At 40.8% G+C, this 19,302-nt stretch overlaps 2 protein-coding genes across 3 annotated transcripts in view; one reads left to right on the forward strand and one right to left on the reverse strand.

Annotated features, from left to right (window-relative positions):
- The window catches only part of LOC120554742 (aspartyl aminopeptidase), an 11,396-nt gene extending 6,044 nt beyond the window's left edge, over positions 1 to 5,352 (reverse strand). The window contains exons 1-8 of one of the 2 annotated variants that reach the window (XM_039793764.1): positions 5,221 to 5,352; positions 4,698 to 4,788; positions 2,909 to 2,997; positions 2,502 to 2,615; positions 1,984 to 2,109; positions 1,536 to 1,660; positions 1,201 to 1,285; positions 573 to 680 (exon numbers count right to left, since the gene is read on the reverse strand). In XM_039793764.1, the coding sequence (XP_039649698.1) occupies positions 573 to 680; positions 1,201 to 1,285; positions 1,536 to 1,660; positions 1,984 to 2,109; positions 2,502 to 2,615; positions 2,909 to 2,997; positions 4,698 to 4,788; positions 5,221 to 5,226 (744 nt within the window). In that variant the 5' untranslated portion in view covers positions 5,227 to 5,352. The other variant, XM_039793765.1, reaches the window with a different exon arrangement.
- A 4,064-nt stretch (positions 5,353 to 9,416) lies between these two features.
- Positions 9,417 to 19,074, forward strand: desmb (desmin b). The gene is given in 10 exon segments (XM_039793766.1): positions 9,417 to 10,016; positions 12,893 to 12,953; positions 13,175 to 13,270; positions 14,515 to 14,604; positions 14,606 to 14,677; positions 14,771 to 14,896; positions 15,035 to 15,255; positions 16,784 to 16,827; positions 17,238 to 17,326; positions 18,914 to 19,074. Coding segments are annotated over 10 exon segments (1,416 nt in total). The 5' UTR covers positions 9,417 to 9,441; the 3' UTR covers positions 18,956 to 19,074.
- Positions 19,075 to 19,302: the final 228 nt, after the last annotated feature.

A 19,302-nucleotide genomic window follows, 5' to 3' on the forward strand; every position in this document is an offset into this window, starting at 1 on the left:
TGAACTACTGTTTCATCTTTTTTTGTTTGTGCTGCTAAAAGTCTTAATTTTTTCCAGTAATTAATTAAGTCACATCTTTATCTTATAAACATTCTGTATTATGATCAGTCTCTATATACTCCAGTGGCTCAAATAAAATAATTTATAAATGGCTAATTTCAAGTATAATTTCACTTTTTGTTGTCACAAAATAATTATTGCTCAAGATATTTTTTTCAAGCTTAATAATAATAATAATTATTAATAATAATAATAATAATAATAATAGGGAAACTTAGTCTGTAGTCAAAGACAAGATCTATTCTTACTTTTACCCTTCAACAAAAATAAAAAATTATAATACTGTGGATTTATTTAAAGAAAACCGTTTTGGACATGATTTTTAACACGTCTGATCAAAGCGGTTTGTCCAACACAATTATTCATTAAATAAAATATTAAAATACAGGTTTTTCTACATTCTGTGGCAGTGGTTCATAAACATATGAGAATCTGCTGGTTGTCTGAGACTACTGCTGCTTTGGTGGATTGTTCCAGGTGACAGGAAGTCAATGGTTTACTCGCAGACTGACCGCGGGCTGAGTGTCGGCCAGACAGAGCTCAAAGTCCAGCAGGGTTTCAGGCTCCACGGCCAGCTCTGAACACAGCACATTCACCAGCGCTGGGTGGTGCTTCTCCGCCTGAGGAGGGAAGATACAACACGCCATCTTTCATTCTGAAATCAAACACTTTCTCCATTTCCTCACTGGATGTGGCACTAGTAATCCTAAAAGAAATAATCAGCTTTTTCATATATTTGATTATTTGACCATTTAAGCATCTTTCAAAACTTTATCTAGCTTTTGCAACTGAAGTCACAAACACGTGGGGGTGCAAATTTGGCAGAAAAACAGCCATCATTTGGTGTTCCTTCCTCTCCAAACATTCTCTTAAGCAAATTAATGGTAAATTATTCTGGGAGTTATGAAGCCATGTGGGCAGTGGGAAGAAGAAGTAGCAAACATTAGGAATAAGAGAAGAGACTAACAGAAAATACATTATTGCCTGTGTTATTCATATTAGTCTTTTATTTATTTAACTTTTGTTCTATTTATTTTAACTTTTATGCACACTGATGAAGAGCTGCTAAACAGATTTCCATTGTACTTTGAGCACAGTGACAAATCTACAAATCTATCTACCAGATGTTTAGGTTTTTACCGTGTTAGCAGCGCAGGCGGCATCTCCAGAGGACACACAGCCCGTCTCCAGCTCCTCCTGGACGACGGTGGCGATGATGGGCACGCTGAATCACACACACACACACACACACACACACACACACACACACACACACACACACACACACACACACACACACACACACACACACACACACACACACACACACACACAGAGACACAGACACACACACACACACACACACACACACACACACACACGTCACATTTTGTGACTCGATTTCAATTAAACTTCAAACATGAATCTAATAATCTTTTGTTTTAATAATGTAATGATCTTGTCTTGTTACTGACAGGTGGTTCTCCTTGTTGGGGCCGAAGGAGTCGTTGATGTCTCTCTGCAGGTGGATGGCCAGGTGAGGGATCCTGAGCAGAGGCCGCGGCACGTGGAACAGCCGCTGAACCAGCTGGCCGTCTTTCTGGAGGAGGAAAACTCGCATGTCTTGGTTTTTATCTCCAAACAAACAAACAAACAAACATTTACTAAAACTATAAGATATTTAAACTGAAAATGGTACTTCTACATCCTATTTTCATCTCATTTCCCACCTTTCTATTTAAGAGAAAACTGCAACTGTCTCACAAAAGACTTCAGTGTCAGTACCTAAAACTGTACAGATTCTACAGTGATTGTGGTAAAACTGCAGAAACAGTCCTGACAACAATAAAATAATAATAATAATAATAATAATAATAATAATAATAATAATAATAATAATAATAATAATAATAATCCTGGTACCTTGACCATAACGCGGCCCGCGATGGTCAGGTCACGGTCGAACCAGGTGTTCCAGATGCCGCCGCCGTAGCACTCCACTCCGACCTGCAGACATCCCTGCTTCGTCCTCTTAGACCTCGGCTTCACCTGAAACACAAAGACAGAATCTAACTTAATAGTCTAATAAACGCTCGGCTGATTTATTGAATGGCCTAAATTCTACAATCTGAAACGTAGCTGTGGTGTGTTGATTACTGTCAAACTTATACCACCGCTCAGATTTCAATTTCTTTTATTTTTGCTTTGTTGCATCAAAGCACAATCATTTCAAGGCATCTAATTTAAGGAACAGGACACAACATGCTGTGACAGGAGGCTTAAACATCAATAATAAAAACTGTCACACGCCTAAGCTGCTTCTCAGTTTTGTTGAGCTTCGGCTGCAGATGATTTTATATAGTAGTAGAGTTTTCTGACTGCTTAGGGATGTAAGAAAGGTAAAGATTGTGATTGACAGGCAGAAGTGGGCGGGCTCTCACCCTGAGGCAGGGGCTGTCTGTGTGGGCACCGATCATGGAGAAGCCGTTTCCTGGCAGGAAGCGTCCGCCCACAGCGAAGGCGATCAGGCTGGAGAAGTTCCTGGTCACAAAGTACTAAAGACGGATGAGAATGGGATTCAAAAATCATGGATTATTCACCAAACTGCATGTGGAAATAATTCCTTGAACACCTTTGGAAAAGGAGACTGATTTGATAAATCTTCTTCCATATGTAAAATGATTTAAACATTTGCACATTTCAAGTCCTGCAAATTGTTTCATTTTTGCATATAGACCTATAAATACACACATACCACATTTAACACCCAGCTGGCTAGAAAACAACCAGCCAACGTTGACACTCTACTCCCCTGAACTCTGACAGCAGACTACTAACCCTGACTGACCTTGCTGGACGGCTTGATGTCCCACTGGTCCGACTCCTTCAGCTCGATGAAGCCCGCCGCCAACAGACGCCGCCTGCATTCTTCAACCACTGCAGGGACCAAAAGAAGAGAAAGCATGACGCGGACTCTTTCCGTTCACTGCTGCACTGACATTAATTGGGTTTTGTAAAAGTCAGTTTTCATCAAAGCTGAAAGTACAGTAGTTCCACCAGTGTGCTGGCAATAAAATTGATTTGATCGTGTTACCATTTTTCACGACTTTCAGCTTTTCAACACCGACTGAAAGACTGAGAGGCTCTGCTGAGAGGCTCTACTGACCTCTCCGTATTAGTTTAGGGCTTTCCCTGTTCCAATGTGAGGCCGTACCTAATGTTTTATTGTCTTTTTACTTTTCAGCTCGTCTTTATCGTTCTCAGTCACATTTAAATCTGTATTTTGTGTGTGGACTGACTGACTGATTGTTTAAGTTTAAGATTCCTCCAAAGGTAAAACTGATCCACTGAAAGTAAGTTTAAAAAAGGAAATTGTGCTGGAAATGTGGAAAGAAACGCAAAAAAAAAGCTACAAATTTAGACTTTAAGACTGGGACCATTTGTTGATAAATCGATCAAATTTAAACAAAAATAACTCCTCAGGGTTTTTCTTCCATCCCTGAATTTTGAAATTCCTGAAATATATCCAAGCACTCCAATAATAACATATACAAAGTTGACTTTTGCTTTCATGATCATTTAAGACACTCTGTAGGACACCATAGGCCATAGAGCAAAGGTAGGAGACATTATGAAATATCTGTTTCATCTGCATAGATTTGATCTTATCTCAAGCTCAAAGTCATCTGTTCAGCTAAAGAGCGTCTCGACTTGGCACCTTCTTAATGCTGACACACGCACCTTTTTTTTGTTCTCACACTGGACGACATAGTACTTCATATCTGACTGCAAACATTTGGCAGGTTATCACTGTCTCTCTTATCTAAGTCTAAACTGTTAATCTCAAATCATATAAAGTGCAAAGTGTGATTCTGTAAGCAGAACTTTAAATTAAATTGAAAATTAAAGTCAGAGGAGACTTGGCTTTTTTGGGATGGGAGATTTAGAGTTAGGAGCTAAAACGGAGCATTTCATACATACATACATACACATATGTATATATATACACATATACATACATACATACATACATACACATATGTATATATATATATATACACACATATATACACACACATACACATATGTATATATACATATACACACATACACATATATATATATATATATATACACACACACATATACACACACACACACATATACATATATATGTATGTATATATGTATATATGTGTGTGTGTGTGTATGTATATATATATATATATACACACATATATACACACACACACACTCATTCCAACAGACAGTATGAGGAAAACATTGTTTTTTGAACATTGAAGCATGTAAACGTGTTCTTGTAGAGTTTCAAAATTCAAGCATGAACATAAAAATAAGCATTATATGGGACCTATAAACATCTCTGCAACATACACATTATTGCAGCAGTAATATTAATCCAGAAAGATCAGATAACCCATTACAGAAAACCTTTTACCTAATACATACTTTTACCTCAAGTACTTTAAGTACATGTTACTGATACATTTCACTTCAGTAAGACTTTTACTTGTGGTAGAGTATGCTCAGTGTGGTAGTAGTACTTTTACTCTTGTCAGTTTCAAAATCTGGAAAAATTATAAAGGATAAAGCCCCAGTTTCGTTTCAGACTTTACCGTGATATGGAGACACTCCTTTGTTGACAAACTGCAGAAACTCTTTGGCTGCTGACTGCACGGCCTCTTTGGAGCTCTTCATGATCAAAGACTGAATAAAGAAAGAGAACAAAAAGGGGAAATAATGAGTCTACGTCGAAGTTGACAAGGAATGAGACAGCAAAGGAAGAAGCTACCGGCTGCTAGTTCCAACTTCGGACATGTATCGCGAGATTTCAGCTTTTCTTTCTCTATTTTTCAAAAGACCAGGCATATAAACAATACGACAATAAGATTAGCAATATCAATGTGGTAAATAACAAATCATTTGCCCCTTAACGTGATAATATAATTGACAATATCGCGCAAAAGCCAATGCTTGTCCGATAAAGGACGCAGTGGTACTTGGCTAACCTTTGCTAGCTGACAACTCGAGCTTGTTCTTCGCTCCTTTTCCTCTGCTGGCAAAAGTAAAAGCAGCTCTCGGTGAGGGAGCAACACCTCCACATACCGCAGAAACGATATTCATTTTTATGGCACTCACCTGCATTAATAATTACACTTTCAAAGTCCGGCGCAACAGCACAGCCAGATAACGCTACAGATTAGCTGACAGCAGCAGAGAAAGAAGCAGTCGCTGATTTTCCAGACACAGCGCTGCAGTGGCATCTAGCGGCCAGGCGGAGTAATTACAACCATTACACATTTCACAGCCCCGCCGGTCTACACACATTTTATCTAGAAAATTGTTGCCTTAGACATTGACATTTTATCTCAGTCCGTTTTTTAATCATGTACTGAGATTGGCATGCAAGTACACTAAAGAAATGCAGAGACTGAAGGCTTAGCGGTCCTCAAAACTGACTGTACAGACCGAAGAGATTTGTTTTCAACCCCTTTTCTTTCCCCTTTTACCTGTCTGTCTCTCTCTTCTTGTCTTTCTCAACCTGTCTCTTTGTATCTCTACACCGCTCTCTTCACCTGTCTTTCTCCCAACCTGTCTCCACCAGGGAAAACTGGAGAAGCAGGAGACATTTTACCCATGGATGGTAAATTATTATAAATGGACACAAAACGATCAAAAACATACACATAACAAATACAAGCGACCCAAAAAAACAAAGACACAAATCAATCACAAAGACCTAAAAAATAGATGCAAAACAATCACACAGATGCAAAATGACCACAAGTATGTGCAAAACAACTAAAATAGATGTAAAATGACTACAAAGAGACACAACATGACCATATAGAAAAGTAAAATTGACTTTGGGACTCTGTGTCTTCTTGACAGGATGGGGGTCCTCGTACATGTCTGTGCCCAGGGGACCATTATCTCATAACAAGTCCATTTTACCTAACCGATGAGCTCTATCTCAATTATCTTTCTTCCCAAGAGTTTCTCTCCAGTCAATCTTTATTACTATGCCTTTCTCCACCTCCCACATTAATGCAATATTGTACACTATACACTGTTTTAAATCTAAGATAAGTTGACTTACATAAAGTTCAGGAAGGTCCATGGTCAGGATCTGCATCATGTGTTGGAGTGAAACATTAAAGCATGTATTCAGGTGCCACTGGTATTTACACAAAGTCACAAAGTTTTGTCACAAAGTTGAAAACAAGACTGTTTGTCTTAATACATGAAAAGACATTTTGGAGATACATTTTCAAAGGACAGCAATGTTATGTCACCATTATTTCTGAACCCAATTATGCCCTATTTTTCTAACCCAAGAATACATATTGTACATATAAAAGAATCTTCTCTCTTTTAAGTTTGACGTTGGATAGCAGTGACTGACTCAATGCCCAACAACTAATGGAATGGAATGCTGACATTTTCCTGATGCCAGTGATGAGCCATGATTATCGCCAAATTATGCTTTTTCTTTTGAATCCATCTCTCTCTTTCTCTCTCTCTGATTTTCATTTATTTTTCTGTCTCTCTGACTCATGTTAGTTTACTCTTTGTTTCCCCTGATGCAGCCATTCATCACTGTATCAGCACAGGAACCAGCCTTATATAGACCTGAACAACGAGGGAGGGAGGGGGGCGAAAGAAGAGGAGAGTCTGAAAACGATGAAGAAATGTTTATGTCAGCTGTCAGCTCACAGCGTCTCTCCTGCTCTTGAGGAAGCCCAGGGCGATATAAACACACATGCACACGCAAACTACACACACACACACACACACACACACACACACACACACACACACACACACACACACACACACACACACACACACACACACCTATTAATAGATGTGAGAGCAACAGTCTGCAGTGGATCTTCATGGGAATTTGTCTAACTAACCCGTACGTAACCCTGTACAGTGCTTTTTTTAAATGAAATCAGAATGTGTGTGGTTAAAAGTAATATCTCTACAAGCATCTTTCACATGACACTTACTGGCATCGGAAAGCAAAAAAGTATTTTATTGCCTGTCCATTAATGCATTTTAATGGTATTTATCTAAAAACAGCAGCAGTTGTTTGTACCAACAAACCCAAATACTAAAACTGAAACGTTTGCTCTTAGAGAGATATAAAAGAGGATTAGGGCCTATGCGAAAAATGTTTTTAAGCTTTGAGTTTAAAGTCAGAATTGTGACCAAGATAACCAAGAGGGCTCATATAAAAAAAAAAAGCAGTTTGAGTTAGCACCACCGGCTTACATTTTTTAAGTAGCCGTAGTGCTGATTGAAAGTTTAAAGTCTGTTGCACCTCTTACCACATCCAACATCACTGATTGTACAATTTGACATCAGTGCAGCACGTTAAGAAGTTAAGTGCCATCCCGTCCAAAATTTAAATTCCATAGTTTTGGAAAGAAAGTAACTGACTTTTCTTATGGTGGACACAACACTTGAGTCCCACCTACGTAAGTCATGGTGTCAGCAGTGAGAAAGGTCTATTAAGCCTTTATTGCTGCAGGATTTTAGACAGTGAAAGCTTTTTGTTCTCCAGACTAAAGCACTAAATTGCAGCCTTTTAGACCAACTAAAGTCTTAAATCTACAGGTCAGACCAAATTATACAACAACAAAAAATGATTTCACAAGATCATGACAAGACAATTTATGTTTGGTTTATATTGTTTTAAAATCTGTGTAGGAAAATAATTACCAGGACTCAACTTAAGCTTCAAAATGAGTGAAATTGCACTTTTCTTTGTCAGTTTCATATTCGTGTACATTCGTGCTTTAATAAAATAGTTATTTACATAAAGATCACTGCTCACCAAATAAAGGCTTGCTGGAGGTGCAGGAGCTGAGATGTAATGGGCACACACATATTCAATAAATTGATGCTGCACAGATGAAAGTGTGTGTCTCTTGCTTTCATAACAAGAATGTTTGTATCAAACTGTTTTCAACCCACAGATTGTGCAGCTGATTTGATTCTCTCAAACAAGTTTTAAATATAAACGTTTTAAAATGACTCCTGGAAATGCAAGGACATTCAGAAATTGTGTTGAAGGTTTTTTCTCTCCCTTTGAACACATTTTCAACACAGCATGAGAGAACATTTGAGTCCAGTGTGTCGGCTGGCAGAGGGAAACCTCCCTTTAAATCCACTTCACTGTCACCCACTCTAATGAAATCAGCATTAACTTTGCATATTGTTTGGAAATGTGGGCTTTCTCCTGCTCTGGGAATGCCTGCAGGGACACACTGTGCGTCTCCCAGGATGGGATAGTTTTCCTTTTTAAGGCAGGTTAGTCAAAGCTCCCCCCTCCCACACTCCCCTACAGGCGCCGTCATTAACAACCTGCCGTGCCTCACCATGTGAGGACGACGCAGAGTTTTCAAAGCCACCATCTTCGCATCCTCACATCGTTATGTCATGAGATCACAGATGCAGGGGAAAAGGATTTCTCTCACGCATGATTCAACAAGTCTTCTAAACTAAATGACTTAATATGTCGTTTGTCATCCCCTTAAAAACAACACCCATATTAGCGTTTACTGTGGTTAAGATTTGGTTACATTTAGGGACAAAAACGCAGCCCAACTCAATTATTTCAAATGCATACACAACATGCCCTACAAAATAAGTTAAAGCTGGCAATGCAAGGTGCTACATTCCTGGTTGTCGTAATAACTTTGCAGAGTTATACATTCCTGTCTTGTAGTTTTAAACTAGTGTGCAGTGTTTTGGGGTTTGATAAACCTTCAAACTCATGGATATGTGACTCAGACCGGCCTTCTGTAGCACGTGTAGCTGCCCCAGAAGCAACGCATTGACGGAGGAATAGAAAATAATAAAAACAAATGTAGGGTACAACCTTGACGCCCATGTTTGGCTGCATTATCTTGCAATGCACAACAAGGCCAATTAAATGTGTGCACATTGAGAAAGTGGCAGAGGGACAAAGGGGAAGAGGGAAAAAGAAAGATGGAAAATTAAATAAAGAATGAAGTGGTAGACGGAGAAGGTGAGGGGAAAGGAAGGGAGGCAGAGAGGGATACGTGGAGGGGGAGAGAGAATGAACATTAGGGGTGAGAGGGAACGAATAAGGGAGTAGAAGATGAAGAAGTGGTTGGAGAAAAGGAAGGTGACAGAAAGAGAGAGAGGGAGAGAGAGAGAGAGAGAGAGAGAGAGGGAGAGAGAGAGAGACACAGGGAGGGCTGTTAACAGGGAGGACGGGGTAAAAAGCGAGGGAGGGGTAACTACAAATAGCCGGGGGCAGAAAGTTCTCCTTCAGTGCTCCGTCTGCTGCAGCCCTCCCCAGGCTTTCTGAATCTTCCAACAATGGCGTCCTACAGCTCTTCCGCCCAAACTGCCTCCTCCTACCGCCGCCACTTCGGCCAAGGTAGCTACGCCTCGCCCTCCCTCAACCGCTCGCTGCTGGGCCACAGCGGGGGCGGCGGGGGCCACGTCTCCTCCAGGGTCTATGAGGTGACCCGGAGCAGCTCCACGCCGGCCTACCGCGTCTCCTCCAGCTACTTCGGGAAGCCCCTGGCCACCTCCCGGGCCTCGGTCGGCCGCTCCTACGCCGGCATGGGCGAGACGCTGGACTTCAGCCTGGCCGACGCCCTCAACCAGGAGTTCCTGACCACACGCACCAACGAGAAGGTGGAGCTCCAGCACCTCAACGACCGCTTCGCCAGCTACATCGAGAAGGTGCGCTTCCTGGAGCAGCAGAACCAGGCGCTGGCGGTGGAGGTGGAGCGCCTGCGCGGCCGCGAGCCCACACGCATCGCCGACCTGTACGAAGAGGAGATGAGCGAGCTGAGGAGGCAGGTGGAGATTGTGACCAATCAGAGGTCACGGATAGAGGTGGAGCGCGACAACCTGCTCGACGACGTTGACAAGCTCAAACTCAGGTGGGGGGGGCAAGACGCTGTGTGTTCCTTTAATACTGCGTGTATGTGTTCTTTAAGACATTGTGTGTGTGTGTGTGTGTGTGTGTGTGTGTGTGTGTGTGTATGTGTTCCTTTAATACTGCGTGTATGTGTTCCTTTAAGACATTGTGTGTGTGTGTGTGTGTGTGTTCCTTTAATACTGCGTGTATGTGTTCTTTAAGACATTGTGTGTGTATGTGTGTGTGTGTGTGTGTTCCTTTAATACTGCGTGTATGTGTTCTTTAAGACATTGTGTGTGTATGTGTGTGTGTGTGTGTGTGTGTGTGTGTATGTGTTCTTTAAGACATTGTGTGTGTGTGTGTGTGTGTGTTCCTTTAATACTGCGTGTATGTGTTCTTTAAGACATTGTGTGTGTATGTGTGTGTGTGTGTGTGTGTGTGTGTATGTGTGTGTATGTGTTCCTTTAATACTGCGTGTATGTGTTCCTTTAAGACATTGTGTGTGTGTGTGTGTTCCTTTAATACTGCTTGTATGTGTTCTTTAAGACATTGTGTGTGTGTGTGTGTGTGTGTGTGTGTGTGTGTGTGTGTGTGTGTGAGAGTTTATGACAGAGAAGAGAAGGTGGAAGAAAATATTTTTCAGGAAGAGGGAGAAAAAAGGAAAAGTAAAAACAGGTAGTTTGACATTTGAATGTCAAACTACCCGTTTTTACTTTTAAGTCCAATAAACAGGAAGAGAATAAGTCAAATCAAGAAATCTCTGCTGATTTCCCCCGAGAACAGGGTGGATGAACGTGTGGATGGAGAGGTGGATGACAGGAGGGATGGGGTGATAATTGAACCAGCCGTGTGGTAGATGATTGAATGATCTGCTGTTTGTTGTGGCTACATGAAGCATCTTTAGAGCCTGTTTTTAAAAGGACCATGCCAGTGTTTCTACACATATATATATACTTTATATCAGAGTTGATCATTTTCTCTGATTTAATAAGCTTATATTCTTATAAGTTCTGCTTTTCTTGAATAATCTTAACAATTTATAAGTCAAAGTTTCGGACCATTCTTCAGACCATTTCTTAGAAGTTTATGCCATACTGGTCGAGGTCCTGATTTTAGATTTGAATGCAGTTGTCACGAAGCTGCTGCTTATCATGAAAAAGACAGAAATACATTTTCACTTCGTAGAAAGAAGATTGAGGATGACTCATTTTTGTGCAGTGGGACAGAAGACAAGCTGAGGTTTAACTCGCCTACTGACTCGGCGAGTGAATGACACGCTTCTTACAGAGTGCGTTTTAGGAAGGAGGAAATCAAAGAAGACGGTTTGAAATAATGCAGAAGGAGCAGAGGATCATTAGAAATACCTAACATATAAACTTCAGCATGACATATCATTTGATTGACAAACAGACATAACGGTAGCGTGTTTTTGTCCGTGACAGCAGAAGAATGGAGGTATTGGACTGTTGCATAACAGGCGTGGAGACACCCACAATACTACAACATTAAGATGCTGCTTTCTCTTCTAACTGCATCAAAAATAATAACCCTGTATAATAATATAACACACATTAAGTTATGCTGACGATAATATTGAAAGCAAGACTTTTATTTGTGATTGGACACTTTTACTTTTTGGTGTTGTTACTTTTACTCAGTTCAAATATTTGAATACTTCTTCCAATACTGCTTGTAATTGTTCAATTTACACTCTCCGCTGCTGTTAAGCATTACAACTAATACTTCTCCTTATAATACTTAAAACTACTTGAGGGACTCCATGACTATTAATGTGACAAGTGACGTTTGGTCAGATTATTGCAACAAAACAAACACAAGATATTAAAGTGCGTTTCAGGTTGACTTACATTTCACCGATATAAAATCATATTTTAAACATGTTTCATGAAATTCAAAGTGCACATACCCTCACATGAAGAACTGCACCTGATGAACTTGAAGTCAAACAGTCGTCTGCAGAGTGTGTCTGTAATCCAGAATATTCTCTAACTATTAAAATGATGGATGACTAGTGTGTGTGTGTGGCGTGTGTGTGTGTGTGTGCCTGCCAAAGCCTGACCAAAGTAAGAGCTCACACTCTCACACACACACACACACACACACACACACACACACACACACACACACACACACACACACACACACACACACACACACACACACACACACACACACACACACACCTCTTCTATAAAAGGAGAGGAAAGAGCTCCCACATATCTGAAGAACCTCTCATGAGCAGTCCTCTCTGTGGTTTACATTAAGGGCCAGTTTTATACAGATTCAGAGAGAAGAGAAGAAAGCACTATTGCAATTTATATTAAATACAAAATAATCACTGGAGGGTCTTTTAAGGAGTTTCCACTTACAATAAACTAGAAATGCAGCTTTTATCTGGGTTTTTGTTGCTGGAAGGTTGTATTTTATTCAGCCCAGTAGTGCAACATTACAGTAAATGTGCAGCAGACTTTCCTGGCTTAATAAATAAAATGAGCATCTGTTCAGAGGATTACGATATCTGTTATTAATTGATAGCTTTTATTACATAAATATGTTGTTTGCCTTTCACATTTCAGATGGTTTATTGGCAAAATCATTTTCCAATCACATCTCAGATAATGAGAACTGAAAATGATCCAGCACTGAGAACACCCAGGTGTAATCTTTTGTCTTTTCTTTCTGTAAAGAGTTTTAGCAAAGGTTGCTTATTTCTACATTTGACAGTCTTTTTAGACTCAGTCAAGTTAAATTTGACAACACAATGTGGCAGCAATTATAAGTAAAACAGACAACGTTCTGAGAGGAATTTCCTTAAAAGAACTGCTCAATGAATGAAATACAATTTATGGTATCATTGTCTCTCATCACCTCCTCCAGACTCCAGGAGGAGATTCTCCAAAAAGAGGACGCAGAAAACAACCTGACTGCTTTCAGGGCGGTGAGTTGTTCAGGCATTACTGTCGGCAGCTGTGTATCACTGAAGTATTTAAGTACATTTAAGTATTTAAAGACATTTCTGCAATGAAAGTTCTTCTCTTGATAGATATTATTTCTTGTTACTATTTTTTCTGTAAAACACATGTGAACATGGACCAAACTATTTGCTCTTCTTACTTTTAATAAGTTTGAGAAAGTTTAATAACTTACCAACTGTTGCAGGATGTGGACGCTGCCACTCTGGCTCGTCTGGACCTGGAGAGACGCATCGAGACGCTGCAGGAGGAGATCGCCTTCCTGAAGAAGATCCATGAAGAGGTTCTCTTCTTTTTCTTCGGTTTCCCTTTACCTTTTTTTTCCGACTGCAACAAGTGCAAATATTATGGTTTATTAAGGTCAATTTGCCAGTGATACTGTACATGTTTCAAACAATGCACAGAGGATCTTAATCCCAAGATAATTTAGGATAAACCAAAATCTAATTTTCTTTTTCTGCCTGTCTTTGTTTGTATTCTGTGTGACTGCATTTATCTGTCTACAGTATTAGCATCTGTTGTGTAGTCCGTCTCTCTGTCCGTCTGTGTGTGTGTGTGTGTGTGTGTGTGTGTGAGAGAGAGATAACAAACAAGCGGATTGTGGAAGTATACAGTTTCACACACAAAGCTTGCGTGTTGGCAGCAGGCCTGAGCAGTGCTGCAGCAGAGCTCTGAAATCTCCCACAGCAGATGTACTTCTAAAATTACTCAGTGTAGAAGCAGTGGACGCCCACGTCTCTGAACAGCAGAGGCCTGTAAGCTTAGGTGTGTGTGTGTGTGTGTGTGTGTGTGTGTGTGTGTATGTGTGTTACCAGCCACTGATAAGACTTGCTACATGATGCCAAAGCCAAGTGGTTGCTTCAGTAGTGTTAGTGGTGTGATTAGTGTTTTTTTAGGATTGGTATCAGGGTGAGAGAGGACGATCACAAAGCAACAACCCCCACTGCTGAGTGTTAAAGTGCCTTATGGCTGCTAAATGCCGGGTCCAAGAATACATGCACTGCTGTCTTGTCTTTTTAGCCAGACCTAAACTTGTCTGATGTGACAAATTTAAGTCTGGCTGAATCTAAATCTGGGTGCTTTTAGAACACACCAAATTAGTTATAACTTTGGAGCGTTGAAGTGTGTACAGACAGAGAAGCAAAGCAGAATGTGCATAAATCTGAGTGTATGGAATATTTGAAGTAGCACACACTGGACGTGCCGATGTACAGAAGCAGTCGAGGAATGCATTTAGATGTTTAGCCACAGGAGTGTGTTACCCTTTACGTTCCGACTTGGTTACCTGTAGTTTTCTGGGGTGTATTGGCCAGTTCTCGGGTGTTATTACTAACGGTTCTGTGGTTGTTACTGGTTGGTTGCCACTCCCATTCCCACCTGGACATGTGCACAAACCCACGGACACATACTGTACGCAAAATTAACCCTTTTAATCCCTTCTGTGCTCCTTCAGACAAATGCACACAAAATCAAACACCAAAACCCACCACTCTCCCACTCTAACCTCCCCTCGTCTTCCTCCTACAGGAGATCCGCGAGCTGCAGATGCAGATGCAGGAGTCTCAGGTGCAGATCCAGATGGACATGTCCAAGCCGGACCTGACGGCGGCGCCCGCGAGACATCAGAGCCCAGTACGAAGGTATCGCCGCCAAGAACATCTCTGAGGCCGAGGACTGGTACAAGTCCAAGGTGAGAGAGGGACAGACGTGGTGGGCTTTAAAGATTCTAAATAAACAGATTATTGTTAATAGTAATAATGACCTTTGACCTTTGTCTGTGCAGGTGTCCGACCTGAACCAGGCAGTGAGTAAAAACAACGAGGCGCTGAAGCAGGCCCGGCAGGAGACCATGGAGTTCAGGCACCAGATCCAGTCCTACACCTGCGAGATTGATTCGCTGAAAGGCACCGTAGGTCACACACACACACACACACACACACACACACACACACACACACACACACACACACACACACACACACACACACACACACACACACACACACACACACACACTCGTCATACTTTTTCTCTTTGACAAACCCAGAACGAGTCCCTGATGAGGCAGATGAGGGACATGGAGGACCGGCACGGACGTGAGGCCAGCGGTTTCCAGGACAACATCGCCCGGCTGGAGGCGGAGATCGCCAACATGAAGGACGAGATGGCACGCCACCTCCGCGAGTACCAGGACCTGCTCAACGTCAAGATGGCGCTGGACGTGGAGATCGCCACCTACAGGAAGCTGCTGGAAGGGGAGGAGAGCAGGTGAGGCTGGAGTCCAGGAACACAGACTGGATATCAGGGGCTCCAGCCCCAAATGTTTTCTCAAAAGCCATGAATATTTTAGGGTTTTAAAATAACTTTACCTTTGGGTTATTTCCCCTCAGTCTCTCTGAGACAGGCAAATCAATGCAGCAAAAAAAGTTTCGATCACTGGGGAAATATCGTTGTTAAAGTGCCCATATTATGAAAAAAACACTTTTTCTGGGATTTGGGGTGTTCTTTTGTGTCTCTGGTGCTTCCACACACATACAAACTTTGAAAAAAATCCATCCATGGTGTTTTGAGTGAGATACGGTTTCTGAATGTGTCCTGCCTTCAGTCTCCTGGTGAGCTGTTCAAAATCGGCTCGGACTGTGACGTCACAGTCCGAAATGAGCTGGCTAACCACAACCGTTAGCTCGTAGCGTTAGCATTAGCATGCTAACGCTAATGCTAACACTAGCATGGTACCTTGTTCTCAATAGCAAAGCACTGCTACAACACACACAAGTTCACCATAATCTACAAAAGAACTACTTCCATGTGCGCCCTCATTTAGAAGTCTCCCAGCTAATCCTGCCTTGTAACTGACTGAAGTTGGAGAAACAGCCTTTCTTTTACTTCTATGGAGCTAGCTAGCTGACATGATCTACATCTGAGCTACTGAGCATGTGCGAGTGCAATCAAAGATAGTACAGAAGAAGAAGATGAAAAGAGGTCTCACTCTGTAGCTAAAACAGAAACCAGGTGAAAAGAGGATCTGCAGCAGTGAGAGAGAGCTGTGCAGTACAACAAAAATATGGTGTTTTTTGAAAATTAAACCATGTAAACCTATTCTGGTACAACCTTAAAATACAGTTATGAACCTGAAAATGAGTATAATATGGGTCGTTTAATTCTGTGAACTCTACTAGAAAATAGGTTTCAAGATTACTAAATTAGTAATTAGTAATGCTGTTTACGCCAAATATCCTACCCTACCTACATTATCTAACTTTAAAAATAGTCAATCAGACAATTTGGCCTCTTTTTAGTCAGAAGTTAAAATAAGTCACACTTAACATTTGTTGTGTTCTGGTTTCAGAATGATGAAGACATACAAAATAAGATGTAGGCTCTGCAGGAGGATTCTTTTCCTTGGCAACTACCATGTTTTTTCCCAAATTATTTCCAGATTTTTAGGCATTATGTTTTCAAAGGCCTGGAAAAAAAGTGCATATAGCTGGTTTGGTCTGGGCTGAGCCCAATATCTGGCTCTGCCCCTGCTGAACATAATCAATGGACTATTTCAAACCTTTTATACTTTGACAGATGTGTTATGTATGTATTGTCTGTAAAAAGAGTTTTAATATTAAGCTCTGTTTGATAGAAGGTAAAACAAGTTTCTTCATTTGCAGACAGGTTAGAACTGAACTACAATCTGATTTTAAAAGAAGACTGTAGCCTTAAAAGTCTATATTTTATTGAAATTAAATGAATTACGATTAAGGACTACAAATATTACATAACACTTTTATTCCCGTCTTTGCAGGATTACCTTGCCTGTGCAGAGCTACTCCACCCTGAGCTACAGAGGTACGAACACTCCTGCTGTTACCTGAACACACCACGAGAGGACACTCACCCACAATGCAGTTCACCTGCAGATGGAGCTTCTACACCTGATTTATGATACAGCACGATGAAGCAGCACATGGCATCATCCATCAGAAGTAGAACTTAATATAATAAGAAAAATAACGTTTAAAAATGGATACATGTTAAATAGACAACATGTTCTGTGGTTGAGTTTAAGCGGAGTGGATTTAAAAGTTCTCAATGGTGCAACTGGATTTTCAGATCCTTCACCATACAATATGTTTTAGGGGGATTTCAAATGCTAAAAGTATAACTTTAATATATCTGCATGTTTCATGTGTTTTTGCACAGATTATTATGATCTTCTGTCTTGTTGAGGATGATACTTTGTTGCTGTGTTTAAACAGAGACCAGCCCCGAGCACCAGCAGCGCTCCTCTGAGATGCATTCAAAGAAAACGGTCCTCATCAAGACCATCGAAACCCGCGATGGAGAGGTAAAACACACTGAAGTCTGCAGGAGACAGGGACCTGGTTTTAGTTTATTATGAAAATGTAGAAAGCATCGTGCCAATGCAGAATTATCTTGTCAACAAAGAGCTTTTTGTTAACTGGAAACTTCCTGCAAATTTATGAGCTCATTAGTCATTCCTATCTTTCCTTTCTGTCGTCTATCATCCACAAAAAAGGGAAAAATTCCCCAAAACATGAAGAAAAACATTGAAAAATAAGAGTATAAAGGTTTCAGCTTGAACAAGCGGCATTTTAAACCACTCGATTTTTCACATATTGACTCCTTTAATCTCTCTCACTTTTAAAACTAATGGGCCTACATTTATATTGATCAGAACATAGACCGGGTCCGTGCTCACTTTAAAAAGGTCCTAAAGGTTTAACCCTGACCTAAATGGCCAAAGTATCCATTCTCTGCACTGAGACTGAAAAAGACAAACTCTTTGCCTCTTCATTCGTTTTTAAAGTAAAAGTGGATAATAGCTCAGTGAGCGGCAGCTAAATGTACAGTACCTAGTGATTTTACAAGCTCAATTAGCACTCATGACCTTCGACCTCAGCCAAATAACATTTGCCTTCAGCTTTGAAACTTGTGTATGACACAAAGAGTGAGGACCCTGCTGCATTACACTGTGATGTTTTTTCAGACAGGAGGCATTCGTGCTGCTTCCAACTCAACACATGTTCATACACACACACACACACACACACACACACACACACACACACACACACACACACACACACACACACACACACACACACACACACACACACACACACACACACACACACACACACACACACACACACAACACGAACACGAACACGCATGTAGCAACATGTTCAGTGGCAGCCAGACATCCTGTCCCGCCTCAGTGGAAACACGCTACGTGCACCCGCAGCTTCCTGGTAAAAGATGCATCATAGACATGTTATGACGAGTTGTGATTGCTGTTTTTTTCTCTCAATAATATGTCTGGTATCTCTATCTTGCCGACTTTGTTGAAGGATGGCATGCTGCAGATTTATTTCCACCTTAGCACCCCAAAACCCCTCTGCATCTTTTCAACTTATTTGTACGAGTCTTATTCTATTAAAACAAAGGATATATAGTGAGTATTTCAACCTGTTTACACTTGTAAAATTATGTCATAAGAAGATTTGTGAAGTGCATTTCAGAAACAGTAAAGGCCAATAAATTTAAGAATGCCTCCTGGCTGTTTTGTGACAGATCAATACTATGTTGTACAAAAACTTAGCTATTTTATACCTACAGGTAATGACATCACAATTCAATGACAACTCAAGTCAATCAAACTGCAGCTGTCAAATGCTACTGAAACTGAACTTGCTGTTTTACCACCTTCCACTATAAGGTTATTTCTTCCAGCTGTGAGCAGATCCTCAAAAGATCATGCACAGCACAAGACTCTTTCACTTTTAAATAAAAGAGGCATTTATTCAGGCAGAGAACCCGTGTCCTGACTCACACACAGTGTCTTTATCTCTCTTTAAGCGTGTTTTAATATCTTTGAAAGTCTACTGACTGTTGCGTTTCTGCCCTCCAGGTCGTCAGCGAGTCCACGCAGCACCAGAAAGACATCATGTAACGGTCTGTGGGAGAGAAGATAAGAAGAAACAAAAAAAACACCACATCTGTCCTTCTCGGAGTCTGACAGAAGAACACAAACAAGAAAAGATGAGCGAATAAAACTAAAAGTCAAAAGACTTTACAGACTCATGGTTATAACCTGTACTGTTCTGGTTTTAAAGTCACTGCAATATGTGAATTTAAAGCAGGGGGGGGGGGTGGTGTCATTAACTTTATCAGGGTTTATTTATCTCTGCTTATTGGTGTTCTTTAGCTGGATACATCCATGTGTGTAACTGTGTACAAGGTACCCTGCAACAAAAAACTCCATGTAAAAAGAGTAATTTTTGTGTTTAACTGACACCT

The sequence above is a fragment of the Perca fluviatilis genome, chromosome 24 (genome assembly GCF_010015445.1).
Source record: "Perca fluviatilis chromosome 24, GENO_Pfluv_1.0, whole genome shotgun sequence".
NCBI lineage: Eukaryota > Metazoa > Chordata > Actinopteri > Perciformes > Percidae > Perca > Perca fluviatilis.